Source organism: Oscarella lobularis, chromosome 17 (assembly GCF_947507565.1).
Source record: "Oscarella lobularis chromosome 17, ooOscLobu1.1, whole genome shotgun sequence".
NCBI classification, from domain to species: Eukaryota; Metazoa; Porifera; class Homoscleromorpha; order Homosclerophorida; family Oscarellidae; genus Oscarella; species Oscarella lobularis.
Window position 1 is genome coordinate 877,753 of NC_089191.1, and position 22,960 is coordinate 900,712.

Consider the following 22,960-nt stretch of genomic DNA (forward strand, 5'->3'; position numbering starts at 1 on the left):
TACCTTTTCCTCTCCAGCTGGAGTCACGGTGCTGAGATGAACAGTCACCGAGTATCCAAAAATGTTGGCGAAAAGCGATGGATGCAAACGCAAAGCAAGACGTTCTCGAACTGGATGAACGTTCATCTCAGTAAACAAAGGCGTGGCACTTCTGCTAACGAAGACAATGACCACGACGATAAGAAACAGTCGTTTCGTAAAGTACGCAATTGGGCAGAAGACCTGCAAGACGGTCTCCTGCTCATCGAACTCGCCGAGGGCCTCACCGGCGGCAAAAAAGTCCGCGGATACACGAAGAATCCGCGATTAGAAGTGCAGAAGCTCGAGAACATCGAACTAGCTCTCAAATTCATCGAACAGGAGGGAATACGTACAGTCAACATCGGTAAGAGAATCAGACGACGTCAATATATAGGATAATCGTCCGAGTCTAAAGGTCCCCAAGACATCTATCAAGGAAATCTCAAGCTGACTCTTGGGCTCATATGGACGCTCGTACAGCACTATCAAATCGGAACGCGAAACACGCGCATATCCTCGAAAAAAATCCTCCTAACGTGGACCAACGCTCTTCTCCCCGATCTAACGATCACGAACATGACGACCGATTGGACGGACGGTCGAGCCCTGTGCGGCCTCGTCGAGAATCTTCGCCCGGGTCTCTGTCCCGACTATCTCGACTTACCGACGTCGAACAAGGTCGAAAACGTTCGTCTCGGACTCGATCTCGCCGAGGAACATCTCGCCGTGCCGCAGGTAATCGAACCGGAAGATCTCGTCGCTCCGGACGTCGACGAACGAAGCGTCATGACGTATTTATCCTATTTCGTCGAGCCGGCTAAGGAGCAGTTGCTCCAGTGGATACGACTCATTCTACCAGAGCTCGACATCTCAAATTTTACGACAGATTGGCGGGACGGCATAGCGTTGGCGACTCTCATGCATCGACTTCACAATAAACTTCTGCCCGATTACGAAACTATGGTGCCGGAACATGGACTCGAGAATTTACAAAAAGCCATGAACGAGGCCGAATATCGACTGGGAGTTGATAAATTGATTAAAGCCGAAGATATTTTTGATCCTCAAGTGGACGAGATGAGCGTCATTACGTATATTGCTCAGTTTAAGACGGCACGGCTTCGTCCGCTTCCTGGCGAGTGTCTTTGCTCGGGAGTCGGTCTGCAAAAGGCGATCGTCGGAAAACCGGCACGTTTTGTAATCGACGGAAGTCGAGCGGGTGAAATCGACGACAAAATCGTCGTCAACGTGAAGAAAAAAGACGACGGTGCCGTCGTCGTCGAGGCGACAACGGAGCAAAAATCCGACGGCGTTTACGAAGTGAAGTACACGTGCGCCGAAGCGGGGCCGTACGAAGTTGACGTTAGACTTGCTAATGAATCCGTTCCATCGTCGCCCTTTGCCGTCGACGTTTACGATCCGACTCAATGTCGAATCAATAGCGTCAACACGCGCGCTCTCGTCAGGGAGCGGGTGGAAGTTACGGTGGACTGTAGCAAAGCGGGAAACGGTAAACTCAACGTGACAATTGATGGCGATGAGGTGGAAACGCGCTGCGTCGGTAAGCTATACACGTACGCATTCGTTCCCAAAGTCGCCGGCTCCACCGCAATGGGAATAACCTTTAACGGTCATCCGGTGCCGGACGCGCCTATTAGATTCGACGTCATTGATCCCGTTGAGGAAGCGGCGCGCTGCACTGTCGCTCCCGCGAGTGACGGCAACGAGAAAGCTTTGTCGCTTGGTTACACGAGCACGCGATACCGGTTTACCGTTCGCGCCCCCGCTGCCGGTCTCCTTGACAATGACGCGCTCACCGTCGCCGTACAGGGCGTCGCTACAGCCGCCGATGTTGATTTGATAGATAACGGAGACGGAACGTACGACGTTGAATACGTCGCCGATCGACCGGGGGCTTATCTTATACAAGTTTCCCTCTACGGAAAGCTGATTCCCGGGATGCCGACTAAGTTGACGATAAGGGAAAAGCCCATGGCGGCGAAATGCGTCTTTCATCCGGACAAGACAAAGCACAAGATATCTGGAAAAACGTTAACGTTTTATGTCGACACGACAAACGCCGGTGCCGGCCGATTGGCGGCGGCGACGTACAGTCAAAAACACGAGGTCACGAAACTCGACTGTCAAAAAGTAAGTAATGGACGATACAAACTCGAGTTTACGCCGAAAGACGGCAAGTGCCGCTACGCGTTACACGTGCGCTGGGCGCGGCAACCCATCCCTGATACTCCGTACGTCTTCCGGGTTTGGCCGGGGCCCGACGCCAGTCGGGTTGTCGTTGACGGGCCAGGATTGAATGATGGAACGGTCGACGAGCCCGGGGAGTTTCGTATCGACACGCGCGAGGCGGGAGTCGGACTATTAAGCGTTCGAGTGCGCGGGGTTAAGGGCTCGTTTAAAATTCACTTGGAGCACGACAAGAGCGATCCGCGCTACTTGAATGCGACGTATAATCCAAAAGAAGAAGGCGATTATCACATTTCAGTCCGATGGGCCGACTGCGATGTGCCCGGAAGCCCGTTTCCCGTTCGAATTCGCGACCCAGAAGCGGAGCAGAAGCGCGAGGAGGAGAAGGAGAAGCGAATGCAAGAAAGAGCGGAAAGGGCAGAGAGAAGGAAAAAGAAAGAAGAAATGCTCGAAAGGAAGAGGGTAGAGGAAAAAGCGGCGCGAGAGGCCCTAGAACGAGCCATGGCTCCCGCGGAGGGAAGCGATAGTCCGTACGGGGAGGCTGCCAGGGTTCGAACGCTGCCCGTGCGATACGCGAAAGATAGCCTCGTTGCGGAGAGCGCTCAAGCAATGCCGCGGAGCGAAATACGTCAGTCATCCCAGTCTTATTATCAGCACAGACCCCTGAACAGTCGTCATCGGTCCTCGTCGTTTAAAGCGCGTAAGGATGCTGCGACGAAGCCAAGTAGGAAGGGAAAAAAAGAGAAGAAGAAGAAGAAAGTATCGAAAGACGAAGAAGAATCACACGTCCCTCTTTATCACGAATTCGATTTGAAAAGAACACAGGAATTGTCTTTTTCTCCCACGGGTCTACCGGGGAGGAAATTTCTCACAGGACGACGACCAGATGTTTTTTAGAAAAAAAAAAGAAGCCCAAGGTCAAGGTGCCAAAAATAACGTACAAAAATAGTGTAGAAAAGGACGCTCTAGGCCTCCTCTTGTATTAAATTGACCGACGGATGAAGTGGCGTATTTCTACGGCGAGACGTTTTCCACGCGTGATGACGTCTCAAACAGGAGACGTACAATCGATAGCCGCCCAGTAAAACCCAATTGGTTATGCCTTTCATAAAGGTGAGCAAAAAGAAGAAGAGACCGCCAATAAAGGCAAAGACTAGAGAAGGAAGAAGAGGAGGGGGAAGAGGAGGAAAGAACGCTACGCTCGTGGAAAAAACCAGAAGAGAATCGTAACTCGTACCGAGTAGGAAGGTGAACCAGCCAACGTTGTAGTTGAATAGGCAGATTGCTCCCTGAGCAAGAAGAGGATTCGTTTTGAAATGGTCTCGTTTGGAGAATCGATGGTCTGGTCTTTAGGACGGGCTTATTTTTAAGCAAGGGGGCCTCACTAAGTGTGAACGGGCGTATGCGTTCAGGCTCACCTTGTCTGCGTTGATATCGGCCATAGGCGAGAGACAGTGGAATATAGATGAACGATTCGTCATTGAGCAGCTATTGATGCCTGAAGTAGTGCAGGATCCACACGGATAGCACTGAACCTAGAAAGGCATTCGATTAAGTCACGGCTAGCTCTCTCCTGTGTAATGCAGACCCAATCCTTGACGCACCTGTTGCGAGACCTCGCAGAAGATGAGAATGTCTGAAGATGACGAAAAGCAGGCAAACGACATGTACATGCGGAAGAACCAGACGATGAGGCAAAGGAAGACCGGTATGAATAGAGCAACGAAATTCCACAGAATAGAGAGCCAATGATTGGGCGGAATGATGACCTAGAGCACAATACAAATATCCAACAAAATAAAAAAACGTTACCTTCATTTCCTCTTCGTCAGAAGATCGTTTAGCTTTAGGCAGCGGAGTCTGCACAGAAAAGATCATTGGTGCATTGACTGGGGAGAGAGGGGGTAACAAAATCGATTCGGAGGCGCAGTTCTGCCAATAATATTCTAAGTGTGGGAAGAGGGGTCTGGAAGCATGCTAGAAGCAATACCCCAAGAAAAATATTATAGAGGCGAGGTTACCTAGCGTTAAACTGTAAAGGTTTGGGTAAAGGACTTCTATATTCGTGGATTAGCCAAAGGGTCCCCCTTTGGGGGAAAAAAGCTTAGCTTGACCGCTAGAAGCTCAAAAAACGCGTTTCTCGCGTATAGAATTTTAAAAAACATCAAAAAACATCGACACTTGACACAAACCCCGCGGAAGACGGTGCTATGGAGGTTTATCCGGTGACAGAGGTGCCCAGGAGCTGGGAGAGAGATGCGAGAACTAGGAAGGCGTGCAATGTTACACCCTTGTCAAGTGAGGAATGAGGCGACCACCGGGTCATAGTGCCTCAAGCCTTGGGGAGTGTTGCCAATCTCCCTTCTATCCTAGCCACGAGCTCTGCTCTGCTCCATCTGATAAGTACTTGTAAATGCTGGGTATTTATACTCATACGCGACTGGGACCCCACGACTGCAGCTATTCACAATCAAAAAGTGCTTCGTATCGGCCGCAAATGCATTTCTGACAACAAAAACAAACGAAATTTTGTCGCAATTCAATTGGAAATGCGAAAAACGACAGCGGAATGTGTGCTACGTACGCAAGATACGCCCTGTCACGCGACATTGAGCAACGCATGACGTCAATCGTCGCGTTGCTACGAAATGGCCTAATACGCGAAATAGAAGCGAAAAATCGGCCGCGAAATGCATTGTGAGTCTATTCTAAAGACATCCAGTCACTATTTGGACGCCAAAAGCAAACGTATACGCAGTAACGGCAATACGCTTTGTCAGCAAATCAAGGCGCTACGTCCGTTCTACAGTGTACAACGGGCAAGTCAAACGTGCGCTAGACGCAAACAATCAGACGAAAAACGCTACGCAGCGTACATTATTCGGTCCGTTTGTCGTCAAATTACCTAACCAATGGGCAGGGTATGATAAAAACGTCCGGTACTGTGCACGTTTCACAGTATAATTGTACTAAAAATGCGCGAGGAGATGCGATAAAATGATATCCCCAGCGTTGAAAAAGACGCGACACGAGGCGGCTCTACTACTCCTAGATAAAAAGCTAGGAACCCTCTAAAAAGATACGGGCGGAGGAAGCAAGACAAACAATCCTCTACGTCTTTGACCTTGAAATTGAACACCATCTTTCCTCCCTTTCTCAATCGAAGAACGATTATGTTTGCGACTAGAGAGGCGGCAACAGCGGCCGTCTGAAAGTAGACACCGCGAAGACGAGAATTGGAGTATCTGGGGGGGAAAACAATGAGAACTTAATTGAACTAAAAGGACCCCTCATCAACGTACTTCCAATTAAAAGTCTCATCAGCTATAAAATGAACGAGAAAGAAGAAGAAGTAGATGAGAACGATGAATATGGAAAGAACGTAGCTGTAGCTGCGAAATCGAAGCCAAACGCACAAAAGGAAATAAAACTAGAATTCAAAATTTTTTAATAGGCATTCATTCGTTCAATTGAATATTGGACTGCTTGCCACTGCATTGGCGAGAATAGGAGCATCCATGAATCGTCGAATTTGCTAGAAAATTCAATTAGGAATATTCACGTATTAGATTCTCAAAACTCGACTTACTCCCTTGTCTTTTCGCGGATCATTCTAAATTCAAACTCCAATGAAGCGATCGGTGGCCAGAACGGTCTTCGTTTTACCTCGAACGCCGTGTAGTTGAGTAGGCTCTGATCGTTGACCAGATCGAAGAAGGGGGGAAGCGAAAAGAACTCGAATAAAGCAACGACAACCGTTCCCGATGCGAAAACGAAGTTCAACGAGCGAGGAATCCAAGAAAGAGCGTCGGGACGCATGTTTACAAACGGGAGTGTGAGAATCGCTTTGTATCCCGTAGGACGAAAGAATGGCAACAGGACAGGACGACGAAGTGGCGTCGATTTTCTCCGCCACGCTACGCGCTTCGCCCGTACCTATCCTCAAGACGTCGCAGTCGCGTTCGACGTCGCCGAAACCGAAAAAGAAGATCGAATTGCCGCCCGCCGGCGAAGAGAACGCCGATCGTCGCTTCGACGACGAAATCATCGTCTGCACGCCCAAATCGGCGACGAACATGACCGACAAACTCAATCTGATAGTCGACGGAACGAAATTCGTCGTATCGAGAAGCCTTCTCGTATCGAAACCGAACACAATGCTTGGAAGGTAAGTGAGTCCCATAGATACACTGCACCTCCTATATGACCCCGTGTACAGTAGAACTACAAAGTATGTACCTATTGTTATTATAAGCCCGCCTCTTTCTCTAACAAAAACATCATAATGATTGGTGAATTTAATTTATTTTTCAGAATGTTTGGCTCTGCTCTCGATTCCAAAGTGACGAAATCGAATTCGCGCGGAGACTTCGAAGTCGCTCGCGGAATTGGAACGACAATATTTAAAGTCTTGTTGGAGTATTATAAGTGCGGGGTGATGACGTGTCCGTCTCACGTGAGCGTGACGGATTTGAAGGAAGCGTGCGAATATTTTCTAATTCCCTTTCACACGGAGACAGTGAAATGCTACGACCTTCGTAAATCCCACCATAAGCTCCATAATCGTTTTTTTATTGATTAATTTTTTGGAAGGGGTGTTGATGCACGAATTGTCTAATGACGGGGCTAGAGCTGTCTTTGACGCCTTTGTGGAATCAGGCGTCATACCAGCTATGACCAAATCAGCGGAGGTCAGAAATTAGACTATGTCTCACTAATTAAATATTTGTTTATAAGGGTGGGGAGAGAGAGTGTCATATCGTTGTTCTATTGGACGACGACGTGGTTAATTGGGATGCCGATCATCCGCCTATGATGGGAGAAGAATACGTGGAAAGTTCGTACAGAACTTTCTATAATATTAATTAACTCTATATATACCTTTATTAGTCATTCGGAACACGCGTATGGTTCGCTTTCTGAAGTACGTTGAAAATCGCGACGTTGCCAAGCAAATTCTCAAAGATAGAGGACTCAAGAAGATACGCTTAGGAATAGAAGGTGAGAGACCACGTGTCAATGGGGGAGAAAGCCTCATATCTTTTTTTCTAAGGCTATCCCACTCACATGGAAAAGATACGGACTCGGCCGAACAGCGATCGACTGGAAGTAATTTATAATTACATTCAGCGTCCCTTTGTGAGAATGTCGTGGGAGAAAGAGGAGGGAAAAAGTCGGCACGTCGACTTTCAGTGCGTCAAATTCAAAGCGGAAGTTCCGCCCGACGCCGAAGGCGGGGCTCTCCTATCCGATCACGAGTTTTGGGATTAGATTAAATATATATAAAATATAAAATGTTTTCGTGTTTATCCGGGAAGTTGGTTCGTTCGCGTTTATATCAACCGTTCCAAGTTCTCGCAATTCTCCTATTCCCTTTGTTGTTTCTTTCGACGCCTACTACGTATCGAGTCTACCGAGATGACCGATCGGGACGATTTGAATCGAAATCGACTCAAAATTCGCTCGAAATCGGGCCGAAATCGGGCCGCCAAGCCATATGCTCGTCCGTCGGAACCCCAATCGGTGAGCGAAGGGAGTCGAAATCGAGTCGAATCGAATCGCTAGTGCTTTCTAAAGGGGTTTTTCGGCCGAATTAAGGACTACGTCGCCTCCACGTGGCCGTTTCGAATTCTCAGCGGCGGATCGAGCGAGGAGAAGCGCGCTAGTAGCCCCGATTCGAACGAATCGCCGCCTATTCCTACTTTTGCGGATCGAATTCGCGAGACGAGAAGAGATTTGGATGATGCCGTCGACGTTGGAGAGGAAAACGAGCGGGAAACGACGCCGGAAGAAGCGAGCGCGCCAACGCGCGCGATCGAGAACGAGCGGGACCGGCAACCTGACCGAAACGAGGCGAGCCTATCAGAGCGCGTCCGACGTCACGGAGAGGATCGCGAGATCCCGTCGACCCGGCATTTTGACCGAGAATTAGTGAGAGATAAGAAGGTAGGCACTTCGACGGGGCGATTTCACGCCCAACTAACGATTTTTCGACGTAAGGAACGTTCGAACGACTCGAGCGAAGTCCCAATTCGCGCGCGACCCCTCGAAAGATCGACTCCGAACCCGTTTTCCCTCACGCCGTCGTCGTCGCGATCGAAACGCGTTCCAACCGAGCGCAAACGGCGCCCAGTCGCGCAAAAACAACCGGAATTCTCCGTTTCGACGTTCGTCGCGTCGCAAAGTCCTTTCCAGTCGTCGTTCTATCGAGGAGGGACTACATACGGGGGAGCGTCTGCCACCGTAAACCGTTTCGCGGTGTCGTCGTCATTTTTCTGATTTTTTCATACTCTTTACAGAGGCCACTTAGCGTCAAAAGACGAAAATTAAGTCCGGAATTAAACCAAGTAGGTTTAGAAAATCTATAATTTAATTTTTAATTTATTTTTAATAGGAGAAGCCAGTAGTGAAAAGAATCAAGCCACTTTGCAGTATGTATAGTATAGTGGACTGTGGAGAGAGATTTCCCTAAGAGAATGGTGTTCTTTTCTCTATAGCAAGGGACGATGATATATCCCACGGGAATACTGGAATGAGCCAAACAGCGAAGCGAATTCTAGAAGCTCTTGAATCCGCATCAAGCCCCTTGGAGGTACGAAAACAAGACCAACGATTCGTTTTTCTTTCTAAGAGATGTTTCCAAAGGACGCTCGTCGCATACCTCAGTCCGTTTTATTTCCTTCAAAATCTCCTGTAACGTTTTCTGTAAGTCTGGCTCTTAGTTTAATGGTCTTAGTTTCCCAGTGTTTGTTTCTCTTTGTGAAGCTTGGTTCTGGGCTTCGACGATCTAGAGCTTCGGCGGCCAGACGAACTCTTATCAAGCAAGATCATCTCAATCTTTCTTTGTCGTCGTCTCGTCCTCCGCCCGTCGAGTCGCTCAAGATTCCCCTGTCGACGCTGCCGCAAACGTCAAAGGAATCATCGAACCTGTTTCCAACTCCTGTCCATTCACCAGAGGAAAATATAATCGCAAAGGGTATGAGATATATCAAGACAAAAGTCCTAAGCAAACGTTTCTTTGATGATTAGTGCCAAAGACTTCTACTAGTGGCAGTGGCGGCGGAGGAAAAATGAAGTCGCCTAAGAGAACGGCACATTATGCCAGTGTTAGACAAGAAGAGAGAAACGAAGTGGGTTCAATTGTCTTGACTGTCTAATGTTGCTCACAATTTTCCAATAGGATTCTGATTTGCCGCCGGCTATTCCCTTTCCAGTTGCCAGTGGAGGATTGCCGAAATTTTCTCTGGGAAGTTCTACGTCGGCGCCCGTCGCTGCAGCAACGAAGCCTCCGGGTATTTCTTTTCAGTTTTCGAAACCCGGGGAAGTGGGAACTGGAGCAAAGGCCAAGGCCAAGGTAGGTGCCTCTAGTCTCACACCAAGGATTTTCTCTCTGATTTGCGTTGATTTTTTAGCCCAGTGCAGGCATTTCCTTTGAGTTTAGCAAACCGAAAGAGGCGTCTGGACTTAGTACGGGGTCAATCAAGCCTGTAGAGCCGTTGTCGACGCTTACTCAAAAGATATCGGCTGGGGAAAAGGCGAGTTTGTTGGTTATAGCAATAGGTTGTTGATCTGATTCTTGTCTTTCCTTCAGAGTTCTATTATACCACCGCTCGCTTTTCCCAACTTGGTTCAGGAACGTTCTACGAAGAATGCCTCGACTGCCGAGAGTTGTCAGTCCTCTACGAAACCGAGAGCTGAAGAGAAGTCGGTATCAGCTGAAGCAGCCAATGAGAAACCAAAGAATCCGCCAGCGTCTTCGTCACTCGGCTTTTCCAGTCTTCTGCAGAAAAACTCGACCAAGTGGGAGTGCAATACGTGTCTTGTGAAGAATGCGGAAGAGTTGCGCGAATGCATGGCTTGCACCACGCCGAGAGAAAAGCAACAAACGAAGAAGAAGCAGCCTCTCCCTCCTCCTCCTCCGCCTCCTGCAGCCGTCGCAGCAACGGCGTTTCCTAATCTCAAAGCGCCGATGGCAGGCCAATGGGAATGCAGCCAATGTCTGGTAAAAAACGCGAAGGAATCGAATGAATGCAAAGCCTGCTCTGCGCCAAGAAAAGAGAAGCCTAAATCAGATCAGCCTGCTGCTACCTCGTTGTTTCCCGGGCTCCAACAACTGTCTGACACGTGGTCATGTGATACGTGCTTGGTGAAGAACGAGAAGGACTTGGCGAAGTGCAAGGCGTGCGAAACACCGAGAAAGGGAATCGCAAGCACGTCAACGCTCGGACAATCATCTAGCACTTCCTCAACGACGACGACGACGACGACGACGACGAGTGGTATAAAGTTTGGCGAAGGCGGCGGATTCAAACTGGGATCGTTTAAACTGGGAAGTCAAAGCGAAGCTGGAAGCAGCGCTTTTTCATTGGTCGGGAAGAAATCGGATGATCAGAGCACCGGTGTATCCACTGGCGACGAGAAGACGCCGGCACCCGTTGGATTCAAGCTCACTGGAGGCGTGGGCTTGCTGAAGGAAACGTCACAAGCTCCTGGTGGATTTAAGCTTACCACTACCATTGGGAATACGTCAGAGAAGGGCTTCAGTCTGCTGAAGGCAAACAGCGAGGACAGTCAGCACGGCGGTGGACGATACAAGTTGGATGACGAAGGAGATGAGAAGAAGACGCTTGGCGCATCTCGCGGATTCTCTCTCAAGCCGGCGGCGGGCGAGAGTTTCAAGCCAAAGGAAGCTAGCGGCACTGCGACGTCGGAGCCAGAGACGCGGAGTCAGCTCTTTGCTCCTATCACATCAGAGAGTGGGCCTACTACTACTACTACAGCTGCGCCTGATGTGGCAGCATCGAAGGGGGGCTCTTCTACTGGCGGCTTTCAGCTGAAGAGCGTCAGCGCGTCTCAACCGATGCCGACGATTGCGCAACTTGCCGCGTCCGGTCAACTAACCGTTGAGTCGGCGCTGAAGGAAAGTCGAACGAAGACTCCGCCAGCGCTGCAGCTCGGGTCAAACGCGCCCCAAACGACGAAGAGCTCCGCCTTGAATCTGGTATCAGGCGGCGGATTCAAATTGAGCGTTCCCGGCGAGGGAACAGGAGCTCAAAGCGGCGGTTTGAAACTGGGCGTTGGGTCTGCGGAGAAAACGGGAATTCAGAGTCGCCTTGGCTTCCAATTGGGAGCCGTTGCTCCAATGACGACGTCGAGTGAAGGAGCAGGGGCCTCCCAAAGTGGAGGTCTCAAACTCGGCTTTCCTCTGACGAGCGCTAGCGAAAAAACGGCACCCCAGAGCAGCCTCGGTTTCAAATTGACCGGCGCTCCCCTGTCGAGTTCCGCCGAAGTCGCAGGAGGTGGCATCAAGCTGGGCGTTCCTCTGAATGAAAAAACGGGCAGCCCCGGTTTCAAATTGCCCGTCGCTCCCTCGAAAAGTTTTACCGACGTTGCAGGGGGCGGTATCAAATTGGGCATTCCTCTGGCGAGCTCTGGTGAAAAAACGGGAGCTGAGAGCGGCGTTGGCTTCAAACTGGGTGCTCCTGTGACGACCTCTAGTCAAGGCCAAAGCGCTGGTTTCAGGCTCAGCGTTCCACAGACGCTCTCCAACGAGAAATCCAACGCGAAGAGCAGCCTTGGCTTCACTTTGGACGCGCCGCGACCGGCGAGCACCTCCCAACTGGGCCTTCTATTTGGCAGTCCGCAGACGACGACGTCGACGACGACGTCGAGTTCAAGCAGCGGACTCAATATCCAATTCGGTGCATCGTCTCAGCAACAAGGCAGCGCCCCGCCGGCGCTTGGCACCAACAAACCGGCTTCCTTCTCGTTGACGAACGATACAAAGACTGCCGGCTCTAGCCCTGGCCTCTTTTCCTTCACCGGTGCAAAGGGAAACGATTCCGCGTCGTTTTCATTATCAAAGACGGCGGAGCAAGCGAAGCCCTCTCCGTTTCAGTTCTCCGCGGCGAAGAACGCTAATCCCGCCCCAGCGCCGGCTCAACCCAGCAGCATCTTCGGCGGCTCGGCGGAAGCGACGGCAAGCCCGGGCCTCTTTCAATTCTCCAGTGCTTCCCAAACGCAAGGCAGTAATCTATTCAATGCCAATACGAATCAGTCGCAAGCGCCTCCGCCGCCGTACAGCTTCACCGGCAACAGCTCGAATCCTTCAACGGCGTCGCCTCAAATATTTCAATTCGGTAGCCAATCAAATTCTCCGGCAGTTGCGTTCGGTTCGACGTCGCAGCCCTCCTCCTCGTCTCTTCTCTCGGACAATCCATTCAAATTTCCCACCCAAGCACCCCAGCCTGCGGCGTCGGCGGCGGCGGCGGCACCACCGCCTTTTGGAAACGCTGCCAGCGGAGGGGGATTCGATTTTTCGAAATCCTCGTCAGCGAGTTTTGCGTTTGGTAGTGGCGGCGGCGGCGGCGGCGGCGGCGGTGGCGGGGTCTCGCCGTCAGTGAACCCTTTCTCCGCTGGACAGGCGAGCGCGCCTGGGGTCAGGAGAATCAAGAAGGCAACGAGACGACTTCCACGAAAGCAATGAAATGATTATCAAGCAGACTTTTTGACCGACTATGTATACAGCAACCGATTAACTGGGACCAGAAGACGAAAAAAAAACACGCACGAGGTAACGGGGAAGTAAAAGGGGACGGGGGGACGGGGGGCCCATTCATTTGAATGTTGACTAGGTATAGTTGTAGTTTGGTACAGTACCATTGAGCGAGACTATTTTTCAGCCTTTGACAATGACATTTAACAACACGAAGAACTGAGACGGGGAGGATAAACGAACATGCACATAACTAACTACTCAGTGAGTCTGTTCCTCCCAGTTCGCATCCCAAACTGTTTCCAGTGTTCGAGGCTCCTCTGCTTCCAGTTTGAGACGACGCGTCGTAGTGGCAATCCAATACTAGAAACTTGAGCACGTCCGAGAGCGAAATGACGCCCTCAAGACGCTCCTCCGCGTCGACAATAACGAGCCTATGAACCTGTTTTTCCACGAGCCGATTTATCACAGTCCGAAGCGTGTCGCTCGCTCGACACGTGTACACGCCCTTGTACCACTGACCCCGATGTTCCAGCGCCTTCTTCACCGATATATCGAGATTGTTGTACGTTTTCTCCGCCGCCAAATTCATCACGTCGAACTTCGCATAAATATCGATAACCCTTCCCAATTCATCTAAGATTGGTAGCGCGGAAACGCGACGCTCTACGAATACGTTAAGAGCGACTATGATGGGCGTCGTATCGTGAATAGACGCGATATTCGCATAGGTCCCAACGTTGAGTTCCCTTATGGACTTATCGACGAATTCCGGTTGCTCTTGATCGCGAAAATTCTCGTGCAAGAAATGAAGCAGACGCTTGTGCGTGAGTATGTAGAGCGCGTCGCCCGTCTCCTTGTCGACAATCGGAAGTCGATGGACCTGATTCTGAACGAGCTTTCGCACGGCGTGATATATGCTCCCCATGGGATCGATGGATATCAAATAGGGTCGAGGCTCCGCGGCTTTGAGATCGCGCCACGTTTCGATTCGATGCTCTTCGAGCTCGTCCATGTGCACGAGCGGGGAACGGTAGTAGTAGCGCAGTATGTTGATGAAATCGGTTACGGTGAGCATGCCGACGAATTGCTGCGTGCGACTGTCCCATACGGGAGCGGCGCGCATGCTGTTCTGCACCAGAGCCATGAACGCCTTTTTCACGTGCAAATTCGTGTCGAAGACGACGAGTTTCGAGCTTTTCGGTATGAGCGTGTAGCACGAGTGCTGTCGCATGAAATCGGCGTAGGATGACGTCGAAAGAGGCGGTGCGAGGGCGGGGGAAGTCGAAGGTGGCGGCTGAGTCGTCTCCGGCTCCGAGTTCGAACGCGTTCGCGTGCGAGAGCGAGCTGTCGCTCGGTCTTCGAATGAGAGCGTGCGCGATCTTCGACGTCCTTCGTCGTCCTTTTGTCGTTGGGAGTCGTCGTCCGAGTCGTTGGCTGGGAGTTGACTTAAGTCGAGTCGTCGTTTGGCCATTCTCTTGTATGGACTGCTATTTGGGTTCGGTTTGGTGTCTAAATCGTCATATCTTGTACTTACGTACTGCTCTTACCCGGTTTCAACCGGTTATAGTCGCTTACTTGAGAGCGAAAAGACGTCGAAAATTCGTCCTAAATATACAGATGGTTGTTCCAACAGCAGGAAGAAGAAAAATAGCGCTAGAGGAAAGCTTTTTCGAGCGTACGGGTCTTTATTGGACGTTCGGATAAATATCTACAGTACACTGTCGCTCACTGCTTGCAAATCTTTACAGTGAAGCACGCTGATGTAGAAAGCGCGCTTCTGACAAAGGCGCTTCGCGTTTTAGAAAAATAAAAGGTGCACGATCCAAATAAGGTGAACTTGACGTCATCGAACACGTGCCACATGCAGCGTGCGTCTCCACCCGCCATCTTATTCGCGTTTCTCCGCCGGCGACAGTGCAGTACAAGTGCGATCATGGGCTCCGTGAAATGTTTCTTCGACGTGACGGCCGACGGCAAGGCGCTCGGTCGCATCGTGATGCAATTGCGCGACGACGTCGTCCCGAAAACGGTCGAGAACTTCCGCGCCCTGTGCACGGGCGAAAAAGGCTTCGGCTACAAGGGATCCATTTTCCATCGCGTCATACCCGACTTCATGCTCCAGGGCGGCGATTTCACGCGTCACAACGGCACCGGCGGAAAATCGATCTACGGCGAAAAGTTCGCCGACGAGAATTTCAAGCTGACGCACACGGGACCGGGTAAACCGAGAGCATATCTGCGCGCATACGCGGTTTCCTCAAAGGGGGCCTCACCTCGACGTTCGCTCGTTTTTCTTTAGGAATTCTTTCCATGGCTAACGCCGGTCCGGGTACGAACGGCTCCCAATTCTTCGTCTGTACCGTAAAAACCCAGTGGCTCGACGGAAAACACGTCGTTTTCGGTAGAGTGACCGAAGGCATGGACGTCGTGACGAAAATCGAGAGTTTCGGATCGCAGTCAGGCAAGACGTCGAAAAAGATCATGATTTCCGACTGCGGCCAACTTTGAATCCGATCGCGATCTCTCGTTCCGTTCTCTTGGTTACTCTGATGATTTTTCTTCTCTTTGGTGTTTGTAGCAGTTAGTTAGGGCGGCTGACCGGTCAGTTTGGATGGTTCTCGTTTCTTGCGTTTTCATGTTTGTGGTCTGATTTCTCAATTGAGCATACTAAGTTCATTTCTCAGTGCATTTTTCTCATTCTTTAGGGATGATCTCTGTCATCGAACTGGGTCTACTGCTTTCTCTTTGTAAGCGTTGCTTTTATATTGGCTTGGATTACTCTAGCTGAAATGTCTTTTCCCAGTGGCCATCTAGAAGAGAGAGAGAAAATGTCTCTCGATTTAACGACAGGTTAGACGGTACACCTTGGCTTATACTCCAAATCTGTAAAATCGAAAATCGGATTATATCCCGATTTTAATTTTTCAACTCCATTCCTAAAACAACTAACTCTTCACGACAGTCGTCTCCTCGACTATTTTTCCCCACTCACCAAGCAATCATAATTCCATTGTCAGTACATAAACGAGGCGGAGGACACACCACGTCGAATTTGAACTGTCGAGCAACAATAGAAAGTTCCTCTCGCAGATACGAATTACTTGCCACGCCACCAGACACCACCTCAAATATCAATAGGTGTATATTCGTATGTATTTGTTTTTAGGTTTTTACCAACGTTCTTGCATCCGGTTCGACGTCTCGGCAGTAGAGTATCGCTCTGTGCGTTCGTTTCACTAAATGTCGGACTGCGGCTTTCTGAAATGACGCCGCTATGTCTTCACAACGGGCTACTGGTTCGTCTGAAAATAATATTGATTATCTTGTTGGGATATTAGTGTCATGGCGTTCACGTGGCGTCGAAGACTTCTCCTCGTCGATGACGACTCGACGAACGGCGTTTTTCAAACCAGAAAACGAAAAGTCGCAATCACGTCTTAGAATCCAAGCCTCTTAGAAACCAGATTGCCTATTCTATCTCAAGATACCTTTGCTGGAGCACTAGAGGCATTTTGAAGGCGTCTGCATTTCCTCTCTTAGCCAATTCCTCAATAGCTGGACCTCCGGCTAGGTGACCTACTTCACTGTGACAATGAAGTCGAAGCATTCGCGATACCTAATGAAAATTGATAATATTTTTTATTCTCGCTGCTTGCTGTTCTTGCCTTGTCAAAGGCTTCTCCTACTGCGTCATCTAGTGTGCTTCCAAGACGAGAGAATTCGTTCACACTGTGAGCAATGGCCAGTAGGGTGTGACCACCGGATACCAGTAGAACAAGAAAGGGGAACTGTATTCTGTTAGAAATACTTGGCCCCTTGAGATACTGAGTAGGATTTTGTGCTTGCTTGTGTATCATTCTTGCTGTCAAGGCATGGGCTTCCATGTGGTGGATGGGTACGAGGGGCTTGCTACGGAAAGTTATCTATATATGGACATTTTTAAATGCTTATAAAATTGCCTCGTTTTGAGTGCAAAGTCTTTGGCAAAGGAGAGTCCAGATTTGAGACACAGAGCTAAACCCGGTCCAACAGTGACCGCGATAGCCGAGATATCCTTAAATGATGAATTATTCATTATTCATTAATGAATTTAATTAATTAGGATATGCCTGGAGCGACGTCCGGCTTTTACGTAGGGCTTCGTTTACGACGCGGGGCAGCTGCTCGCTGTGCAGTTTTCCTGCTGTTGGAGGTACTATGCCTCCTGTACTATAGAAGTGTTCTGTTGTTAGACCCAATTGCTGTGCTCTGTTCTATTGCTCTGCTGGATACATACTCTCTGTGGATGTGTCCTTGGGAGAAGATTGCATCTCCCAGGGTGTTGCCGCAATCGTCTACGACTGCAGCTCCCGTGTCGTCACAGCTCGACTCTATGCCGAGCACTCGAGTCACTCTCGGAGTCGCATAAAGCAGTCTAGTGGCAGTCAGTCTTCCCACGGATTCTAGAATCCGTGGTCTTCCTTGCATGGTAAGATGCGGTTCCCGTATTTAGATAATGGGCGGGAGAGAAAATGCCGGAAACAGGAGAGAAATGCCGGAAAACATCTTGAGCAGTACACAGGTATGGATTCGTCATACTTTATATAGCTAGCAGCAGAACACTTCAGAGTTCAGTTCTTTCGAGCCGAGGAAGATGTTTGCGACAGTGTCATGCTTGCCACTTGGCATTATTGCCTTACTTTGCTGCCAAATTCTTGCTGCAGAGTCCTCTCCCCTAAGCCTAAAACCGTCGACGCGGTCGCGCTCAACCCGAGATACCGGACAGCTTCATAGTAGTACCCAGTCAGACGCAAGTTGTTGCAGCACCCTTCAAAGTGTTATAAACGGGCAGAGCAACAAACTGCCTTTGAATTGCTACGACGCTCACCAGATGGGTCAAAAAGTGAGTGGAATCTATAAAATCGATCCGCGCGATGGAAAAGGACCTTTTCGCGTCTACTGCGATATGACAACCGACGGGGGTGGTTGGACCGTTTTTCAGAGACGGCAGGACGGCTCGGAGGATTTTTTTCTCAAGTGGAACGAGTACAAGAATGGTTTCGGGGACCTTATGGGCGAGTTTTGGCTCGGCCTTGATAAAATTCATCGTTTGACTGCTCACCAGACGCTGAGGGTTGATCTGGCCGATTTTGACGGTGCAAAGCGGTTTGCCCAATACCAAGATTTTACTGTGGGAAACGAGAAGTCTAAGTACGTCATGAATATCGGAAAGTATTCGGGAAATGCTGGAGATTCGTTGACTACTACTCACAGCGGGCAGAAGTTCACCACGAGTGATAATGACAACGATGTACACGGTAGTAATTGCGCTGCTTTATTTACAGGAGCTTGGTGGTATAAAGACTGCCACTCTGCGAACCTGAATGGCCAGTATTTGAAGGGGGCTATAACCAAATCGAATGGAGTCAGTTGGACGGCTTGGAGGGGAGTAAATTACTCACTCAAATTCTCAGAAATGAAAATTAGGCCAAACGATTAGGTTACAGCTGAACTCGTTGCTTTTTGGTCAATAGATACTATCAATACAATACAATGTCTCTTAAAAATTCAGTCAAATGTATGACGTCTTCGCGAGAGCATTCGGTTTCCTCGTCCAAAATGTATGCGTATCATTGTCTGTCAAATCAAAATATTGTACACTACTGTGCCCCACTACTAGTCTGGTGAACCAGACTACCCCACTACAGTGATGCGTATACGGGATCCATTTCTTCTAGCCATGGCAACAGATTCGTCGCTGCCCGAGCCTCTATGGGAAGATCGCGATGTCCGCTTTGACATCAGCCTCCAGTATAATGACGTCGCTACTTAGTTATCTTAGTCAGATTCGCTCTTACCCTCAGACAAATGAAGATGCGCCCGGGAGAAGTAAACTAAGACCACGCCTCCAAATCTTCGACGAAAAAACCGCGAAATTCTAGATCCTAGTCGATCGCCTCGACTCGGTAGAGGACACAAAGGGAAACAACGGCGATAGAGGTAGGAGATGTCGCCGCGTACATATGAAAACGACGCAAAATTCGCAGGAAAAGTCCTCATAACGAATTTGCGCATCATCTGGTACTCGCAAGCGGTACGACGCGTCAATCTCTGTAAGCGAACGACGAAAGCGTTGCATTCGAGCGAAATCCGTGCCTGTAGCGATAGGATTCAACTGCGTTGTGAGCATTTCGCCCAGAACGACTACATCCGTGAGTTGAATTAATTTTTTTGGAAAAACATTTCAAAGTTTGGATGTAGAAACTTCGCGGGATAACCGAGTCGACGTGCGTTCTGACGAAAAGCAATAACACGCGTTTCGAATTCATTTTCACGAATCTGGTTTAGTGAGAAAAATATTTCATTCGTTTGTTGTGAAATTTCATCAGGTGACCTGATCTCCGAGACTGTTCTCGTCACTCAAAACAGTCTATAAGTAAATTAGATATTTAGGGATTCTAGATCTATTACTGTATTGCAACACAGAACCACTTTACTTTTCTCGCACGTGTTCGCGCTTGCTAAAATACTTATTCTTCAGTAATGGGCGGGAGAGAAAATGCCGAGAAAATGCCGGAAACAGGAGAGAAATGCCGGAAAACATCTTGAGCAGTTCACAAGTATGGATTCGTCAGGAGAGAAATGCCGGAAAACATCTTGAGCAGTTCACAAGTATGGATTTGTCGTACTTTATCTACAGTATATAGCTAGCAGCAGAACACTTCAGAGTTCAGTTCTTTCGAGCCGAGGAAGATGACCACAGTGTTTGCGACAGTGTCATGCTTGCCACTTGGCATTATTGCCTTACTTTGCTGCCAAATTCTTGCTGCAGAGTCCTCGCCCCTGAGCCTAAAACCGTCGACGCGGTCGCGCTCACCCCGAGATACCGGACAGCTTCATAGTAGTACCCAGTCAGACGCAAGTTGTTGCAGCACCCTTCAAAGTGTTATAAACGGGCAGAGCAACAAACTGCCTTTGAATTGCTACGACGCTCGTCAGATGGGTCAAAAAGTGAGTGGAATCTATAAAATCGATCCGCACGATGGAGAGGGACCCTTTCGCGTCTACTGCGACATGACAACCGACGGGGGTGGTTGGACCGTTTTTCAGAGACGGCAGGACGGCTCGGAGGATTTTTTTCTCAAGTGGAACGAGTACAAGAATGGTTTCGGGGATCTTATGGGTGAATTTTGGCTCGGCCTTGATAAAATCCATCGTTTGACTGCTCACCAGACGCTGAGGGTCGATCTGGCCGATTTTGACGGTGCAAAGCGGTTTGCCCAATACCAAGATTTTACTGTGGGAAACGAGAAGTCTAAGTACGTCATGAATATCGGAAAGTATTTGGGAAATGCTGGAGATTCGTTGACTGCTACTCACAGCGGGCAGAAGTTCAGCACGAGTGATAATGACAACGATGAACACGATATTAATTGCGCTGTTGCAAATACAGGAGCTTGGTGGTATAAAGGCTGCCACTCTGCGAACCTGAATGGCCAGTATTTGAAGGGGGTTATAACCACATTTAATGGAGTTAGTTGGACTGCTTGGAGAGGAGTCAAGTACTCACTCAAATTCTCAGAAATGAAAATCAGGCCAAACGCTTAGCTAAACTCGTTGCTTTTTGCACTCATGCTCTAGTTATCTAACTCGTTGTCACTGTCAGCAATCTTTTCTTCATACTCACAAAAAAATGTTTTAGTTCTGTCAAGCAATCTCTGTAGATAACGGTATTTTGAGACTCAAATTTTGTGTCAGCAAATTTATTGAGTTTGAAAGACAATTCCACGTAGATGTTAATAAAAAACACGCGTCTAAAAATGAATTCATGCAGCAATACAAAATTCTATCTAGCCAAAAAGCTTTCTTCACCTTGATCGTTGATCCAATCTAAAAAAGAACTTTAAGAGTCTGTCAAAAAATCTGTGTACGTACCTTTTTTTAATGCGTCCGTATTAGCATAACCCAGGCTACACCAACGAGGAGGTTCGGACGCTTCGTAGCCCAAGGCAGCCACCGCAAAGCAATGGCCACCCGTTCCAAAATTTGAGGGAAGTTTTGGCTTCAACGGCCTCTTCAAACAGTACCCGCCTGGACGCTCGAGTCGGTCCCTTGTTCCGACCCCCCCGGCGCGGTGGTACCTTCTGACCCTATGAGGGGTATAATGCCGCCTTGGCCCCCCCGAGGGCTTGTGAAGTAGGAGAGCGTACTGGCCACTGTTTGTAGGAGTCAGCAAGGAAAACGGTGCAATGCAATGAATCGAAGCCTCCTGGGCCAGATCATCCTTGGTCTAATCGTGCCAATTGGGTGAGAAAAGTGCCGGCAACCAGGCCATGTTGAACACCCCCTTCAAGTCGTACCCACTCGAGCCTAGCGTGGATCGTACTTGTTGGCAACAATAAGACCGCAGCGATCATTAAATCCCAGTGCGCGTACCAAGGCCGAAGCCCCCATCGCCCTGCCTACGGGCTCCGGCACGGTTATATAAACCGTGGGCCACGCTGAGTCAACTATCCAGAGCTGTCTTCTGCCAATCTCCCGAGCCAGACGTCAATGGGATTGCCACGAAGCGCAAGGCACCCTACGATGAGAATGCAGTGGCCCGCGACGCTCCCACCCTCAGCCGCAACTGACGGGAACTCGGCTGTGCAGGCCTTTATATAGGCTGTGCGGGCCTGCCTTCTGATTGGTCTGCTCTTTGCTCCGCCCACCGCTCTGATTGGTCCGCCAATTAAGCAAAACTAGTTTTGATCAGGTATTGCCGGTTGATTACCGGTATTGCCGGTTGATTACCGGTATTTTCGATTGACCACACCCCTAAAATGGCGAAAATCAAGATGGCGAGATAGAATCACAATGTACTGTAGCCTGTACAGGATCTCTGGCGATCTGGAAGTAAGGCTGCACATTTCTTTGTTAGAGTTCTATGAACTTCTATCGCGCGTTTCACGCACGTACGATCAGCGGTGTCGACGCGCGCGGAATTCGAAAGGAAGTGGTCGCGAATGGGCGTCTCCTTCGAGGCGTAACACGTCGCTAAACGCCGGCGATGACGTGAAAGTAAGGAGAACAAAATAAAACCCGAAAACGTAACGAAAGAAAAGGGAAAAGAGCGTTTTTTCTACAATCGAAATTAAAAAAAAAGATGGCTGCCGTCCACCGTTCACCCATGGTTCATCCCACAGCTCGACTGCGACGTTTTTCGAACGACCACCGCTCAATAAAAGCAATCGAATGTATGGTCTCGCGATTCGTACGGAAAATTCGGAAATATGGGCCGAAAAAGGCAGCAGGTCAAGGTCATCCTAGGACAACAACAACTAGTAGAGAGGGTCTACCTTGAGACGAGAAGGCGGCTTTCCGCAGCTTTTTTAGACACTCTTTCTCGTAATTCTCGTGTACTGTATACTTTAGGATATATACAAATTATACCACACCTACGCGAAACGCAGGCGCAGTTCTTTGCGATGTTTCGTCAACTTCCCGTTCCCCAGGCTCAACGTGAAGGTACAGTAAGTGATCCTAAGTCTACTGTACTCTGATCAGTTACTTGCACAGCCCCTCCGAGGCCAGAACTTCAAGAAGTGAGTCTTGTCGCCTTCTCTTCTCACGAAACACTTCTCTAACGCCCGTTTTAGGAAGTGAAACTATATAAGAACTCCAGGGAAAGAGAAAAGTGCGACGAAAAAAACTCCTTCTGACTTTTCGGCGATACGTTTTTCCTCGAAGGTACGATAACATGGCGGACGTCTTCGCTTTGGTGCAGACAATCCAATGTTTGGAAAAGGCCTACATCAAAGACGCAGTCCCAGCTAAAGAGTAAGCTCGCTTCGAAACGCTCACGGATAAAAAGGGAAATGATGTCGTCACAGGTACACCGCCCACTGCCTCAAACTCCTCGAGCAATACAGTACAAGGCGAGATTATTTATCAATGCATATAAGTAGCGAATTACTTGTGCTGGTAGGCCGCTTTTAAGTTAATTGAAGACGAATTCAAAACCCTCGATCATTTCATGGGAGTCTATAAGGTATGGATAGAGGTCAGGTGTACTTGCTAATAATAATTTGTACCAAATTTTATTTTTGATTTAGCTTGACTGTCCTGCTGCCGTTGGACGAATCAAGGACGGCCGTCCTATCACAATAAAAGACGATAAAGGAAACGTGAGCAAGACTATAGCAGAAAATGTATTCATATCATAGTCTGTCAAATCAAAATATTGTACACTACTGAGACTACACTACTGTGCCC

At 49.1% G+C, this 22,960-nt stretch overlaps 10 protein-coding genes and 1 long non-coding RNA gene across 18 annotated transcripts; 7 read left to right on the plus strand and 4 right to left on the minus strand.

Moving 5' to 3' along the window:
• The first annotated feature begins 9 nt into the window (after window positions 1-9).
• LOC136197077 (filamin-B-like) lies at window positions 10-3,599 on the plus strand. The gene is made up of 2 exons (XM_065986760.1): window positions 10-385; window positions 437-3,599. Exons 1-2 carry the CDS (start codon window positions 37-39, stop codon window positions 3,124-3,126), a joined length of 3,039 nt encoding a protein of 1,012 aa, XP_065842832.1. The 5' UTR covers window positions 10-36; the 3' UTR covers window positions 3,127-3,599.
• LOC136197079 (uncharacterized) lies at window positions 3,058-6,283 on the minus strand. The gene is made up of 10 exons (XM_065986762.1): window positions 5,896-6,283; window positions 5,819-5,842; window positions 5,720-5,764; window positions 5,532-5,659; window positions 5,354-5,474; window positions 4,042-4,089; window positions 3,834-3,998; window positions 3,648-3,764; window positions 3,467-3,518; window positions 3,058-3,382 (listed from the first exon to the last, which is right to left on the minus strand). The coding sequence occupies exons 1-10, from the start codon at window positions 6,046-6,048 to the stop codon at window positions 3,195-3,197; spliced, it is 1,041 nt and encodes a 346-aa protein (XP_065842834.1). The 5' UTR covers window positions 6,049-6,283; the 3' UTR covers window positions 3,058-3,194.
• Window positions 6,067-7,538, plus strand: LOC136197078 (BTB/POZ domain-containing protein 10-like). The gene is made up of 6 exons (XM_065986761.1): window positions 6,067-6,397; window positions 6,544-6,767; window positions 6,823-6,920; window positions 6,967-7,066; window positions 7,120-7,230; window positions 7,283-7,538. Exons 1-6 carry the CDS (start codon window positions 6,099-6,101, stop codon window positions 7,498-7,500), a joined length of 1,050 nt encoding a protein of 349 aa, XP_065842833.1. The 5' UTR covers window positions 6,067-6,098; the 3' UTR covers window positions 7,501-7,538.
• A 37-nt stretch (window positions 7,539-7,575) lies between these two features.
• On the plus strand, window positions 7,576-12,830 carry LOC136197233 (nuclear pore complex protein Nup153-like). Its single transcript, XM_065986955.1, has 12 exons — window positions 7,576-7,752; window positions 7,807-8,175; window positions 8,230-8,472; window positions 8,529-8,576; window positions 8,624-8,660; window positions 8,727-8,821; window positions 8,875-8,934; window positions 8,995-9,205; window positions 9,259-9,359; window positions 9,410-9,583; window positions 9,642-9,764; window positions 9,821-12,830. The coding sequence occupies exons 1-12, from the start codon at window positions 7,648-7,650 to the stop codon at window positions 12,713-12,715; spliced, it is 4,461 nt and encodes a 1,486-aa protein (XP_065843027.1). The 5' UTR covers window positions 7,576-7,647; the 3' UTR covers window positions 12,716-12,830.
• Window positions 12,831-12,885: 55 nt separating this feature from the next.
• On the minus strand, window positions 12,886-14,936 carry LOC136197234 (5'-AMP-activated protein kinase subunit gamma-1-like). Of its 3 annotated transcripts, none has more exons than XM_065986956.1 (3): window positions 14,457-14,936; window positions 14,303-14,391; window positions 12,886-14,236 (listed from the first exon to the last, which is right to left on the minus strand). In XM_065986956.1, exons 1-3 carry the CDS (start codon window positions 14,717-14,719, stop codon window positions 12,978-12,980), a joined length of 1,611 nt encoding a protein of 536 aa, XP_065843028.1. In that variant the 5' UTR covers window positions 14,720-14,936; the 3' UTR covers window positions 12,886-12,977. The 3 variants fall into 3 exon arrangements, with proteins under 3 accessions (XP_065843028.1, XP_065843029.1, XP_065843030.1); XM_065986957.1 differs by having other exon boundaries at window positions 14,303-14,380; window positions 14,457-14,583; XM_065986958.1 differs by having other exon boundaries at window positions 14,303-14,332; window positions 14,457-14,575.
• Window positions 14,724-15,235, plus strand: LOC136197566 (peptidyl-prolyl cis-trans isomerase-like). Its single transcript, XM_065987357.1, has 2 exons — window positions 14,724-14,946; window positions 15,027-15,235. The coding sequence occupies exons 1-2, from the start codon at window positions 14,724-14,726 to the stop codon at window positions 15,233-15,235; spliced, it is 432 nt and encodes a 143-aa protein (XP_065843429.1).
• A 54-nt stretch (window positions 15,236-15,289) lies between these two features.
• Window positions 15,290-17,196, minus strand: LOC136197238 (tRNA N6-adenosine threonylcarbamoyltransferase, mitochondrial-like). Its single transcript, XM_065986962.1, has 11 exons — window positions 17,004-17,196; window positions 16,837-16,936; window positions 16,687-16,781; window positions 16,574-16,636; window positions 16,393-16,522; window positions 16,216-16,343; window positions 16,081-16,163; window positions 15,902-16,029; window positions 15,720-15,850; window positions 15,592-15,663; window positions 15,290-15,537 (listed from the first exon to the last, which is right to left on the minus strand). Exons 1-11 carry the CDS (start codon window positions 17,192-17,194, stop codon window positions 15,459-15,461), a joined length of 1,200 nt encoding a protein of 399 aa, XP_065843034.1. The 5' UTR covers window positions 17,195-17,196; the 3' UTR covers window positions 15,290-15,458.
• A 280-nt stretch (window positions 17,197-17,476) lies between these two features.
• LOC136197244 (fibrinogen C domain-containing protein 1-like) lies at window positions 17,477-18,252 on the plus strand. The gene has a single exon (XM_065986971.1). The coding sequence runs from the start codon at window positions 17,598-17,600 to the stop codon at window positions 18,204-18,206; it is 609 nt and encodes a 202-aa protein (XP_065843043.1). The 5' UTR covers window positions 17,477-17,597; the 3' UTR covers window positions 18,207-18,252.
• A 172-nt stretch (window positions 18,253-18,424) lies between these two features.
• On the plus strand, window positions 18,425-20,518 carry LOC136197240 (Bardet-Biedl syndrome 5 protein homolog). Of its 5 annotated transcripts, XM_065986967.1 has the most exons (9): window positions 18,425-18,517; window positions 18,571-18,595; window positions 18,649-18,706; window positions 18,754-18,819; window positions 18,869-18,918; window positions 18,968-19,048; window positions 19,096-19,142; window positions 19,248-19,378; window positions 19,434-20,518. In XM_065986967.1, exons 8-9 carry the CDS (start codon window positions 19,297-19,299, stop codon window positions 20,312-20,314), a joined length of 963 nt encoding a protein of 320 aa, XP_065843039.1. In that variant the 5' UTR covers window positions 18,425-18,517; window positions 18,571-18,595; window positions 18,649-18,706; window positions 18,754-18,819; window positions 18,869-18,918; window positions 18,968-19,048; window positions 19,096-19,142; window positions 19,248-19,296; the 3' UTR covers window positions 20,315-20,518. The 5 variants fall into 5 exon arrangements, with proteins under 5 accessions (XP_065843039.1, XP_065843036.1, XP_065843038.1 ...); XM_065986964.1 differs by having other exon boundaries at window positions 18,968-19,142; XM_065986966.1 differs by lacking the exon at window positions 19,096-19,142 and having other exon boundaries at window positions 18,968-19,095.
• A 1,249-nt stretch (window positions 20,519-21,767) lies between these two features.
• LOC136197247 (uncharacterized) lies at window positions 21,768-22,557 on the minus strand. Of its 2 annotated transcripts, XR_010672492.1 has the most exons (3): window positions 22,409-22,557; window positions 22,144-22,353; window positions 21,768-22,011 (listed from the first exon to the last, which is right to left on the minus strand). It is a non-coding gene; the product is annotated as an uncharacterized lncRNA (long non-coding RNA). The 2 variants fall into 2 exon arrangements; XR_010672491.1 differs by having other exon boundaries at window positions 22,144-22,557.
• Window positions 22,162-22,938, plus strand: LOC136197245 (vacuolar protein sorting-associated protein 28 homolog). Its single transcript, XM_065986973.1, has 7 exons — window positions 22,162-22,213; window positions 22,265-22,290; window positions 22,345-22,382; window positions 22,436-22,525; window positions 22,579-22,623; window positions 22,674-22,736; window positions 22,801-22,938. Exons 1-6 carry the CDS (start codon window positions 22,174-22,176, stop codon window positions 22,687-22,689), a joined length of 255 nt encoding a protein of 84 aa, XP_065843045.1. The 5' UTR covers window positions 22,162-22,173; the 3' UTR covers window positions 22,690-22,736; window positions 22,801-22,938.
• Window positions 22,939-22,960: the final 22 nt, after the last annotated feature.